General features: G+C 36.2%; 1 protein-coding gene across 3 annotated transcripts in view; it reads right to left on the bottom strand.

Moving 5' to 3' along the window:
- The window catches only part of dennd2da (DENN/MADD domain containing 2Da), a 22332-nt gene extending 9585 nt beyond the window's left edge, over positions 1 to 12747 (bottom strand). The window contains exons 1-6 of one of the 3 annotated variants that reach the window (XR_014602983.1): positions 12409 to 12745; positions 4458 to 4511; positions 4215 to 4292; positions 3959 to 4036; positions 1503 to 1598; positions 494 to 669 (exon numbers count right to left, since the gene is read on the bottom strand). Coding sequence is in view for 2 of the 3 variants with exons in the window: in XM_084086626.1 (XP_083942752.1) it covers positions 494 to 669; positions 1503 to 1598; positions 3959 to 4036; positions 4215 to 4292; positions 4458 to 4503 (474 nt within the window). In the remaining variant the exon portion in view is untranslated. Of the gene's footprint in view, positions 1 to 493; positions 670 to 1502; positions 1599 to 2266; positions 2420 to 3958; positions 4037 to 4214; positions 4293 to 4457; positions 4512 to 12408 lie in introns of those variants that run through there. The other 2 variants (XM_084086626.1, XM_084086627.1) reach the window with 2 other exon arrangements.

Raw genomic sequence — 12747 nt, 5'->3', positions numbered from 1 at the left:
AAAATGTTCCATGAACGATGTATAAATAATTTTCTGTGCGAACATTTTGAGAACATTATTAATGACCACATAGCTTTGAAGGAACGTTCTATTAATGTTACTGGAAGAATGTTTGATCATAACTTTGCGAAAACCTTGCCAGAACGTTAACCAAAGTTCTGGGAACATTCCCTGTTAGCTGGGAATGTGGATCGTGATCTGTTGTAACATTCCTCATTTGTATGTAACTTTTGATTTAAATCTTTAATAAAACAATAAATGCAATGCAAACATAAAAAATGTATCGAATTGTTATTGAATGGAAATAGTTGCTACTACAATGTACTGAAGAGTTAGAAAGCTCAGAAAAGTTCCCAGAAATGCACTGATAAGTAATCACGGTTGCTTATTCACGTTCTTAGCCAGAGGGGTTAGTATTCACAGCTGAAGTGTAAATTGTTCAGGCATTATATGCATGTGTCTGCATGCAGAGCACTCGGTTTGTCTGTGTCACCTTAGGGAACTGATAGATGATCTGTGGCTCATATATCCCATCTGTGGTCTTCTTAGGCCGAACCACCACCAGATATTCAAAGAAGAATTGCCCGCTAGCGTAGCGCTGCTCCTTTGCCTTTTCTTCCACGGGAGAGAGCTCTGTGCTAGCAGGTAGATCTGGTTCCTTACTAGTTCCTGCAAAAACAAACATATGTTAGCTTCAGTGATGTATTTACTGAGGCTGTTTTCATGTCAACGCAGAGAAAATACTACAAAAACCAACTGTTTATAAGTGTCCGATTTCTGAACTGTCTAAAAAATGCGGATCATCAGAAACAGCACTTGAAACGCTGAACCAAACAAATTAAGAGATGAGAAAGAAGGAGCTCTTCTGTGAATTTCCTCAACATTTCCTTTTGAGCCTGCTTTTTGGCAGCCTCCCCCAACAGAGAGCAAACAAAGCTGACAGGAATACCTTAGGAGTCCACTAAGTCAGAAAGTCTTGTTCCAGCTTGCCTCACCATACAAACCCCCAATGTGCCTTTCTATACACAACAGAACAATAAATGCTGCTCGTAACTGAAAAGACAAGAAGTGCACTAAGGAACAGATGCAAATTGTGTGCTCTGACTGTTGTGAACTTCCTCGTGACTTCATAAATGAATTTCAAATGAACAAGATTGCAAGCAAATCAAGTCAAAACCAGTTCGAAAGACTTTAATTCTTTTAGGCATTTTGCCCTACTTAAACTACGAGACTGGAGAATGAGTCATGGTGAAATGTTTTGACAAGGTTAAGTACTTTTATATGCAATATAAAGCCAATGACCACAGCTAAAGATAACAACGTTTGTTGTGCATTCATTAAAACTGCTTTTTGGCACTTAAAACATACATAGAGTAAGATTCAACAAAATTTATAAAAAATAAAAGAGTTTTCAACTAAATTTCTAAAAATAAAAGGAGCTAAAGTAGCAAGATATGCGTTTGTAAAGATTATTAAGCAATACTTAAATAACATTTCCTCACTGTCTTTGTTGACTTTCCCACGGAAAGACGTAAATAAGGTACTGAACCTCTTCATGGCTCCCATGTCTTGTTGATCTTCACCTGGAAGAAAGACACCTGAGAAAAGACAGTACAAAACACAACAATTAATCAATTGCAAACACACAAAATCGTTCAGGAAAGCTCAGATATGTTCCTAGAAATGCACTGATAACTAACCACATTTGCTTATTCACTTTTTTTAGCCAAATATGTTAGTTTTCACAGCTGCAGTGTAAATTGTCATTTCAACAAATGTAATGTATTCTTTCCCACATTACTCTTTTTAGAGGTTCTTCACCAGATATCACAAAAAACACAGTCTTGCTAAACCTGCTTTGTTGTCATTTAATAAGCTTTCCATATGCCAGTTAATTAACAGTAAAACATCAATATCCCTGATACAATATTGTGACAGCAATAATGTATTCAACCAGTCATACCAACAACTGATAAACCTAACTGACAAAACTAACGTTACCACGTTTTGCTTCTAACACAACATTGTAAAGCCATAGATAGATAAGTTAGATAGATAGATAGATAGATAGATAGATAGATAGATAGATAGATAGATAGATAGATAGATAGATAGATAGATAGATAGATAGATAGATAGATAGATAGATAGATAGAAAAAGGTGGCAACCTTCTATCGGTCCATTATGTGGATTAAAAGAACATCATTTAAACAATTCTTACAATTTTCATTATACAGAATCACTAAAGCATATGATTGAACTTACTCCGGTGTTTACGCAAGTTTGCCTTCGTTCCTCTTCTTTTGACACTAATTCCGTTCATTTTCGAATCTCTTTGCGTAAGGTTGAATATTTATGTCGTAGGCAGTCTTTCCCACGGACGCAGCAAGAACACTACTGAGTGAGTGAGCGGCACGCAGCCTGCATGTATGCTTGCTGATGATTCGTGAATTGCGAATCAATTGTTCTTGAAACGGATGTTCATTCGAACCTATTCGCAAAACGTTCGTGAATCACTCGACTCTGTAAGAGAGAAGTACAAACAAGCCTAATTTTACGTAGTCGAAAACATAGTGATACGTAGCTTAATTTAAACAAATACCAGAAGAAGAAAAAAAGAATACCGCGCGGGGATGTATGTGTAAAAGCTACAGAACACTTAAACTAAAGTGTGAATCATTTTAGCTGATTTATTGAACTGAACTGTTCGAACGAACCGATTCAGTGAACTGAAGTCAAGGGCAGATCGGAATCGCTGACGATTCAAGAGTTCTGAACTTTAGTGGGAGTTGCTTCTTTTCTCTGCTCTCAATAGGTTAATTATACAGTTCTTTAAAGTGTATAAATGTGCAGTGTTTTTTCTCATACGTTGTCTATGAAATTGTGGCTTATAAACATAAAGCTACTGACTATACATTCAACATTATTTTCTTATTTTCTTTGTCTTTATGAAATATGAATATATTTTATGTGGAGGATTATTTTAACATTTAACTGCATACTTTTGGGCAACACTGGTGTGACATAATGACAGCGGTCATCATCCAAATGACATTTGCTGCCTTCTTGCCCATGTGTTTCTTGTAAAACAGATTTTCCTTTCAGTGGGTCTTTTACCTGGTTAAATAAAGGTTGCTAAGTAAGTTAATAATAGGCTACTTGGTTGTCTTATCTGATGGCTTAATTAGGGCCCGAGCACCGATGGTGAGAGGACCCTATTGTTTTTGCTCTGTTTATTCTTCTTCTTCTTCTTCTTCTCCAAAGTGAATCGCTTTTTAGAGGGCCTTAACATGCTCGAAAACTCATGAAACTTTGCACACGCTTCAGAAGTGGTGAAAATTTACGTGTGATATGGTTTTCAAAATGGGGGGGGGGGGGGCAAATTCGGTAAATTATTGCCCCCACATTTTGCCCCGGCTCTAGGTTTCACTTACAGGTATGAAATTTGGTACATACATGTAATGACATAATACCTACAAAAAAGTATCTTGGAGCATAGCCCTAAACACAACAGGAAGTCAGCTATTTTGAACTTCCTCCTAGATTTTGTGCATTTTTCGTAATATCCTGATGTTGTACTTTAACGAACTCCTCCTACAGTTTTGATCTGATCCTCTTCAAATTTGGTGAGTGTAATCTTAAGGCCTTTACTAAAGGCGCCGGGTGGCGGTGGCAGGGGTGCGAGGGCCCTTTTCATCGCTGCTTGCAGCTTTAATATAAGATTACTATTGACCGAGTTCAGAGGCTGTCATATGTGGATCAACTTACTTTGTTGTGTATTTTCAACAGTTAAAATATGAAAAATAACTTTTATATTGCATTTTGGGAGAAAAAGTGTCATGAATTTATTGCATTTTGGGGAGAAAAGTAGACAGATCCATTTTCTACCCCAAACTGACAAGATTAAACAAATGCATTGGCATGAAAGTCAAACAACTTAAAAGGTGAAAGTTTTACCTTTGTTGGTCTCAAGTCCTCCATCTGAGAAACTTCGTCTCTTATCTATTTCGACACCATCTTCTCCTTCAGACCTTCCTGTAGGCCAAGACAGACCGCTGAACTTTGTGCAAGTGTAAGTGTGTTAATTAATCTGTATGCTTCTCTTTTAGCTTCTCTCAGTCATTCTCTCAATGACAAACGCTTCTCTCAGTCTATTTACAAAGCAAAGACCATTTGGCTAGGTAAAGAAAGGTGCGTAAACTTAGCGACTCACGTTCACGTCGATCGCCTCTGAAAGAAGAAAATAATCTCCTCCTGAAAGCATTTTCTCCTTCATCCAGTGACAGTCCAGCTATAGTAGTCAAAGGGACAAATGAAAAGATCAGGAATCTTTTCTTGACCTTGTAACGCGAGAATATTTGGAGCACCTTATACTGCTCATATGATCCATGTTTATAAAAAAAAGAAGAATATTATGATTTATTCAAATTTATTTAAATTCATAAACTCTACTTACTCCGAGAACGCACAGAGGAGAACATCCATCTCCTGGACGATGTCATTGTGTCACCTACAAAAAAAAAAAAAAACATGTACGCACTTAGTCATCAAGTTCCTTCCTCATAACAGGGCAATAGCTATTTATTATCTCAGTTAAAGAAAATTTGTTGCTATCTGGCTAAAAATATTTCATAGAGAACCGTGCCTTATGTTAATGTCGTCGTTCCTTAAATGTGAGAAACTTCCATTGTATTTTCCCAAGGACTAAGGTCATAGTCCTTATGGTCCTTCAGTAAATATTAACTTGGCAACTCTTCATCAGTATGAAGTCAAACCACACCCTTAAATGCAGGTGTGCAGAGATCACAGACATGGTTAACCTCATACCTGCTCCATCGCAACGACAAAAGATATTCCATATTCCTATTTTATGAAAAGCTCACCACAAATATATCATGAACACGCGCCAGTTGTAGAGGAGAAAGCTTAACAAAAGTTGCATGTGTGTCTATGTTGAATTTGTTTGTCTCCTGAGTGGAAAACTCTGCTATTTTCCATATAGCTGCAGTAAAACCACATACAGGAACATAGAACTGCCATGTGGCTACAATGTGATTCACAAATGCATTAACCATGGAAATGCTTTCCTCACAACAGTAACTCTGTAACTCTGTTCTTTGCACTTTTATCACGTTCCTTAACTGAATCATTGGTGTGGAAAGATTTCGAGCCATGATCACACCTCATACTCACATTCCCATGCTGGCTCCGTTACAACAAGTGGATCAAATTTGCATCACAATTGTAAAACCCCACACCTTTGTTAGGGCATGATTGAATTTACACATAGCCATCTAAATGCAGCCACATAATTAAATCATTTGATCTTCACACAAAGTCAAATTTGCATCTATAGCTGATTCTGCCTCACAAAATGCATACCATTTTAATACATCTAAGCTGAATTATAACTGTGAATTGCATCCAGTAATTGTTTTTTTGTTTTTCTTTTGGATTTACTTAAAGGGATAGTTCATCCAAAAATTTGGTTTTGCATGAAGGTTTGCAAGTTTCGATCCCATAGAAGCCTATATAGAGGAGTGATCCAGCTCTCAGATTTCATCAAAAATATCTTAATTTGTGTTCCGAAGATGAACGAAAGTCTTACGGGGTTGGAACAACATGAGGGGGAGTAATTACTGACAGAATTTTCATTTTTGGATGAACTAACCCTTTAATCACTAAAGTAATCATTTGTCTCACCAAGTTAAATTTTAACATGTATGTCAGTATTTCTCATTTTTACCCTAGTACAAATATTTGTATTCTCATTCATGCTTTTGAAACATTTCTGAAACTTATTTGGTTTCTGCTTATTTGTATTTTGTCGATTTGACTAGCAACATTAATTCAATTGAATCTCTGTGTTTGGTTACACTGGAGATTTTGCTGATACTCTTCATGAAAAAGGTTTTAAACCAGCAATTTGTTGTTTTGTTATAATGCAATTTATTTCAATGTTTTCAGAAAACAATGTAAGAGCTTGTAAGATTGTCTTTTATTCTCGCCGTGACCATATTTTTAAGTACATCAATTTAAGGGATTTTTGCCAGAGACAAATTTTAATCTGAACATATCAAACCTCTGACCGATGACAAATGCCATATGTATGCTTTTGCTGTTTGTTGTGCTATATGCTCTTTTAAATCACAGGATCCCTGCTACCTAGGTTCATATCCAGTGTCCTATCTCAAAAAGAAACAGCTCCCAGATTGCTGTCCCACTGTTCCACTCGTTTGCTCCCAGATTCAGTGCCATGTGTAGGTGTGAAGTATTCGTTGGATGATTTGCATATCTATGAACGGTGCAACACATTTGATTGAGCCTCCTCATGCAGGGCTGAAAGGAGAACAAAGACTGACCAACTATTGCAACAAGCCATTTACTTTTTCACACAACAGAAAGCATGTCTTTATGGACTGTGCCACTTTTGGACTCCATGTGTGTGTGGCCAACGGTGCCAAGGGGGGAATTTGCAGAGATATTTCAAGATATTTGAAATGAACAAAGACATTTGCTTTACTGTTTTCCACCCCCTCTTTCCACAATGACCGTTCGGAGTTCCTAAAGGCACAGAGCGGAGGGGCTGATAGTGATCAAGGCCTGTAGGCCAAGATGTGTGTACATCGGGGGTCGATGAATTGTCACACCTTTAGTACAATGGGGGAACCTTCTTGGCTTTGGGTCTTTCTCTCCCCTCTTTTCTCTCCCCTCTTCTCTCTCTCTCTAACATTTTACATATATGCTGTGTATAATTCAAGTTATTATCATCTCATACATCTATTTTGTAACTATTTTAAGTGTAACCATGGTCATATAATGTCATTAAACCCTTTCAATTACAAATAATGTGCTAACTAGTTTTGATTTGCTATTGACTTTGAAGTGCTACAATATCTTCACTCTATATAGCAAAGCTCTCCCACATATTTAGCTATTGTAACTGCGCTTTTTTCCGTCATTGGTATAAGTAGCAGTGGGTGGTAAAAATGTTTTTGCTTACATGGAACACTTTCACTCTTCTAGACCACGTTACCACAGGAAGTATCAGACTTGTGATGGGCGGTGGCTTTAGGTTATAGTGCTTTCTACATGCTGTGAAGCCACTTGCAATGTTAAAACAATCTGCATAAGAGTAGTTTTATATAAATTGTTTGTACACCAATGTAATGTAACAGAAAAAATCAGTAAAAACATTTACACATTGGGGGAAATACATCATAAAAACCTGTTAAATTGTTAATTGTCAGTGAAAATAATATCCGGCAATAAATGTAAGTTTACTGAAATACTCTAAAAAAATAATTACTTTTTACTTATGCATTCAATCAGGGGTGGACAGTAACAAAGTACATTTACTTGAGTACTGTACTTAAGTACTCTTTTTGAGATCTGTAGCCGACTTTACTTGAGTATTATTTTTTCTGGAAACTTTTTACTTTAACTTCACTACATTTGAAAGACAAATATCGTACTTTTTACTCCACTACAATTCTGTCAAGGTCCTTGAGTAGACATTAGTAACGTCAGTCAGGGCCTGTCAACACCATTTTCATTTTCAACATTGGGTTTGGTCTTCTAAATGCAAATTTTGTCATTGTTTTGGAGCACACTAGCTTATAGATAACAGTAAGGCTGACATATTCATAATAGAAGCCAAAACACTTTTCATAGAGATTTTAAATAGGGCACTATTTGAGTGAACAGCCATTTGGGTGTCCAAAACCATTGTGGTAGTAAACCACTACTGGAACTGTGTTCTAGAAATACATTTTAAATAGATATGAGGGTATAGGGGCGATTTCGGACACAACCAATATCTGATTAATGTGAATGTTATAGTCTTCTAGAATATATGTCATCCTTTTTTTTTTTTACCTTGTATAGGATGTTACAACAGGCTCCCTGTCAATTGATCAAAAGGGACAGTAAAGACATAAAGTAATGTTATAAAATATTTATATTTCAAACTAACGCTGTTTATTTGAACTTTCATTAAAGAATCCTGAAAAAAGAAAATATATCACATTTCACCATATCAGCATATTCGAATGACTTCTGAAGCATCATGTGACACTGAATACTGAAGATTATTCATTCAATTATGACAGGAATAAATTACATTTTAAAATATATAAAAGCAAAATTATATTTCACAATATTACAGTTTTTACTGTATTTTTGTTCAAATATATCTAAACTTTTGAACAGTGGTGTATACTTTATCATTATCATCAATATTGTTCATATTGATTTTAAAAATGTTTAAAAATATAGTCACAAAACTGCATGAAACATTGTCAGTGCAATAATATAATTTTAATATTAATTGACTAATTCATAAATAGTTAATTTGCTTTGTAAACAGTTCTGTCCTGGTAAAGCTCGTGTTTATTCCCAAAAAGAATCCCCATCCTCTCCCATACATTTATTGCCATGTTTTCGTGTAAGACGTGGTCGTTAGTATACTCCGGGTCTTTTTATAGCTTACTGTATTCCCCACAGGATGACCTCAGGTCAGCAGTAGGTCTTCCTGTTGCCCCAATGACTCCGTCTCAGCAGTTATGTGGGAATATTTTGAGGATGCACTTTGTGACTTTTATATGTGGCGGTTGCTCAAACCAAGTGTAGATTTGGACTTCGCTGTTGTTGGGTGCCATAATTTCAGTGTAGTTCAGAAATGTTCCTCTATTCACCTTTTTGTCCAAGATCTTCTATTATAATAGAACTTTGTCAAATCTCTTTTTAGGCCTAATAATGATGCTTGGACAAATAGACAGATGACATCTGAACTTTTCACACTACACAGCTGTTTTTATCCTACAGCTCTTAGCTAACAGGGAACGCTTTCAGAACTTTGGCAAGGATATTAATTATGAACAAACATTCTTCCAGTAACGTTTTGTTTTAACTTTGTTAAAAGTTATCTGGTCTTTAATAACTTTCTCAAAACGTTAGCACAAAAACGCTACTCATATGTTCATGGAACGTTTTTCTGAAACATTTAAAAGTTTTAAACGTTACTTGTTACAGATGGTTTCAGAGAACATTCAGAAATAAAGTTTTCATAAATTAATAGCAAAACATTCTTAGAAGATATTTTTGTTAGCTGGTCAACACTGAACAAAAACCACTTCTATACATTTTGTCCAGTTTTTTGTCTCTTTATCAACATAACAATCCGATTGCACCGCAATAATGATAAGATCTGACCTCAGATCAGGCTGACGCAACATTCAAATCATCTTGTGAAAGGTAATGTTTACTCAAGAATAATGTAGCTCTGAGGAATGCAATTCTCGTTTAAAGAAGACTTAGCAAACAGATGTTCCTGCATGTCTCATACACCTAAAACACACTCTGACCCTAAAAAGACACTTACTGGAATAACATGTTCATTTAGAAGCAACTTGCAGGTGGCAATGCTTTTCAGGATTAGTTTGAACTTTTAGAAGTTAAAGGGATTGTTCACCCAAGGTAATTAGGCTATTGCTTGAGTATTCGTGTGAGATTAGAAGTAAAACAGGGCACAAGCATTATAGACTGCTTTTATGGTTATGTTTTGGACAGTTGGATTTGTGATCACTTGTATTTTATGACAGTCTGGGAATTCTGGAAAATGTGTGACGGCTGGTCAATAAGGCGCCGCCCTAACTGAGCCACACCCATTTTTTTACACACACAAAATCATAATAATAATAATTATTATAAATTATAGGTTATACATTCATTTATGAAATTCATCTGTGCAAAATTTGATTTTCCATCTGCCTGTCTGCATTCCTCAAGTTCAGATAGAGATGTCAAGATAGAGAAATCGCCCACAGGAGGCGGGTTTATGTAGTAGTTTAGCCAATGCTGTGAACATGTTCACGATATGACATAAAATTGAACCAATCAGCGTCCTTAAATCTAACGAGCCACTGCTCGCCTCTCCAGTCCGGACTCGTCTACTCTGTTGGGGTTCGATGAAACAAATCAGTCAGTGTCACTTGTAAAGTTTTGATGGATGACAGTTGTAATCAAGGTAAAGAATGATTAAAGTGACATACAGGAGTCGTACATTAGGCACACGTGAGTCCGTTATTATTAATGCGTAACTAATCGTGTACGTGCACATTTCAGTATGGTCGCATCTCTGGTGAGTGTTTTATAATGGATATTCGCTGAAGAAGCGTATTTTTTATAGGAGCTTGTGAGGGTAAGTGGTGTTTATGTACATATTAAACACTGAAGCACAGACACGAACACTCACTCTGACAGAGGAACTGTTCACTGATTACAGTTTCGACACATTCTGAATGTTTTTAATTTTTCATTTGTGTTTTGGTGTGTTTAATAATTATGAACGGATCCGTATACTATCTATTTGCAGTCTGGTCAAGGCTGGTATAGTGGTCTGATGGCATCTCTATGTGGTCCGGTTTGGTATCGCAAACAAATGTAACATTTATTTTTCCCTCACAGTATCTTCTGTTGCACTGTATACAAAAAAAAGTGAATTATTAAAATTAAAACGTATTTTTTAATTTATATTGGAAAAAAAGCTTGCAGAAAAAGTTTTGTGAGGATCATCCTCAAACTTAATCCTGATTTCTGAACATGCGCAGAACACCATCCTGGACGAAGGCGAGTTACTAGAATACCAGTGCAATATCTAGGCCTGTTTACAAAAAAGACTAGTACAGACTGGTACGATTTAGGTCCGACTAAATAATTGACTGATATCGAGCTTTTAAAGTGCATGTAAAATAAATGCACATTCATTTTACGCAGCACAGATCTATAACCCATCCATGACACAAACTGAATTGGAATTTGATTAAGTGCTTTAGATTGACTGTGGACTGGAGTGCAGCGGTACATGTCAGTCAGCAGACAAGCATCGACACGTGTGCGGTACACACCCTTACCTTAAAGCAGGCAGGCTATTATTTAATCATACTTTCTCCTTTCTGTACAGGAGGGCTGTTGTTCAGCACGGAAATGACAAAGCAGGTACAATTTGGCACTGTGTGTAAAAATCCTGCTTGTAACATGACTTAATTCTTACATTACACCCGTCTCGTTTTCTTTTGGCACAAGTCATAAAATGACCTGGGCAGTTGATTCTTTTACAATAACCTCTATTACCTTCCAGGTCTAGAAGAGGGACTGACTATCATTCTTTAGACCAATTCCCTAAACAATAAAAACACAGAACCAATTTTGCCCCAACCTCTAGAGGGCAATATAAGTACTATTATGAAAGTCACTTTGTTTGTTTCTTCTTTTCCATAGTTTTGAATACTGTAAAGTAACAACCCTTCATTTATGGATATGCTAGCAATAATATTGTTGAAACATGTTAATGGGATCATGCAACATAATGTAAATTATTCAGTGAGCTTCCAGTACATCAACGCTAAAATGTGTTCTTAAAGGGATAGTTCACCCAAAAATAAAAATCTGTCATTACTCACCCTCAAGTTGTCCTAAACCTGCATGAAGTTCTTTTTTTCGGTTGAACATAAAGAAAGATATTATGAAGAATGTGGGTAAACAAATGGTTTCTGATCCCCATTGACTTCTATAGTATTGGGGAAAACTGTCTGGTTACCCACATTCTTCATAATATCTTCTTTTGTGTTCAGCATAAGAAAGAAATTCATACAGATTTAGAACAATTTGAGGGTGAATAAATAATTACAGAATTTTCATTTTTGGGTGAACTGTCCCTTTAAGAGGAAGTTGTTGAATTTGAGCTGTTCTCACCATAGAAAGTTCAAAAAAGCTTGTGGTATAAGTAAAACTCAGTTTTAAAGCTTTATATATATATACATTGTTATGTTTTAATAAATGCATTGCATCAATCACTCTGGTTGTTTGACTTTACTAGTGCTTCCTGTCACTCAGGAAACTCAAGTCTTTCAACAGACTGTTTCACCATAAATGCAACATAGGCAAATAATTTATTTTGCATGTGAAATTTTCATAAATTGCCTTAAATCTTAAGTTTTTGTGCAGATAAAAACTTGTTCAGACTGCTAAGAGCACACACACACACACACACACACACACACATATATAAAGTAGTCAACATTTGCAGTGGATCAAAACCTTTCATCAAAGTTATACATGAATTTTGAACAATACCCGTTCTTGTCTTTGGACAACTTTGATTAACTTTTTTGATCCACTTCAAATGTTGACTACTTACTGCCTCTACGGTTTACTATGCATTTCCTTAATGTTTACTGTTTATTCATTTCAAACACATCTTGCTAACTTTAAATATCTTTCATGCTGTGAACTGACGTCTTTAACAGGTGTTTCTACGAAATGAAAGCAAGCATTATGGGAGATCAAAGGATATCACGCTCATGTGGCTTGTAGGACAGAAACCCAATGTGTTCAAGGTGACTTACCTTGCAAACTCGCTCCTGTGCCTCCGATTTGTAGCTTGAGAAGGTTGAAAATCCTCGGTTTGATTTGATTAAGTATTTACCACATCACCTCAGTGTGTTAGCAAACAGGTCCACAGAAAAATACGTTTCATGCTCTTCTAACCTGCTGAACCAGTTTCTTCTATTTCTATTTTTTTTTATTCTATTTACTTTCTCTAGACCCACCTGGAACTAGTCCTCTCAATACCAGTCTTTGTCCTCTCTGTCACTATACAACTGCATTGCATGTGTGTTTGCTTTGGTGTATGAGTCTTGAATCACTTTGCCGCTTCTGCTTTCATTTAGAGGAAGTGTTCTTGT

Source organism: Abramis brama (genome assembly GCF_963993115.1).
Source record: "Abramis brama genome assembly, chromosome: 16".
Taxonomy (NCBI): domain Eukaryota; kingdom Metazoa; phylum Chordata; class Actinopteri; order Cypriniformes; family Leuciscidae; genus Abramis; species Abramis brama.
This window is presented reverse-complemented; position numbering and strand designations above follow the sequence as displayed.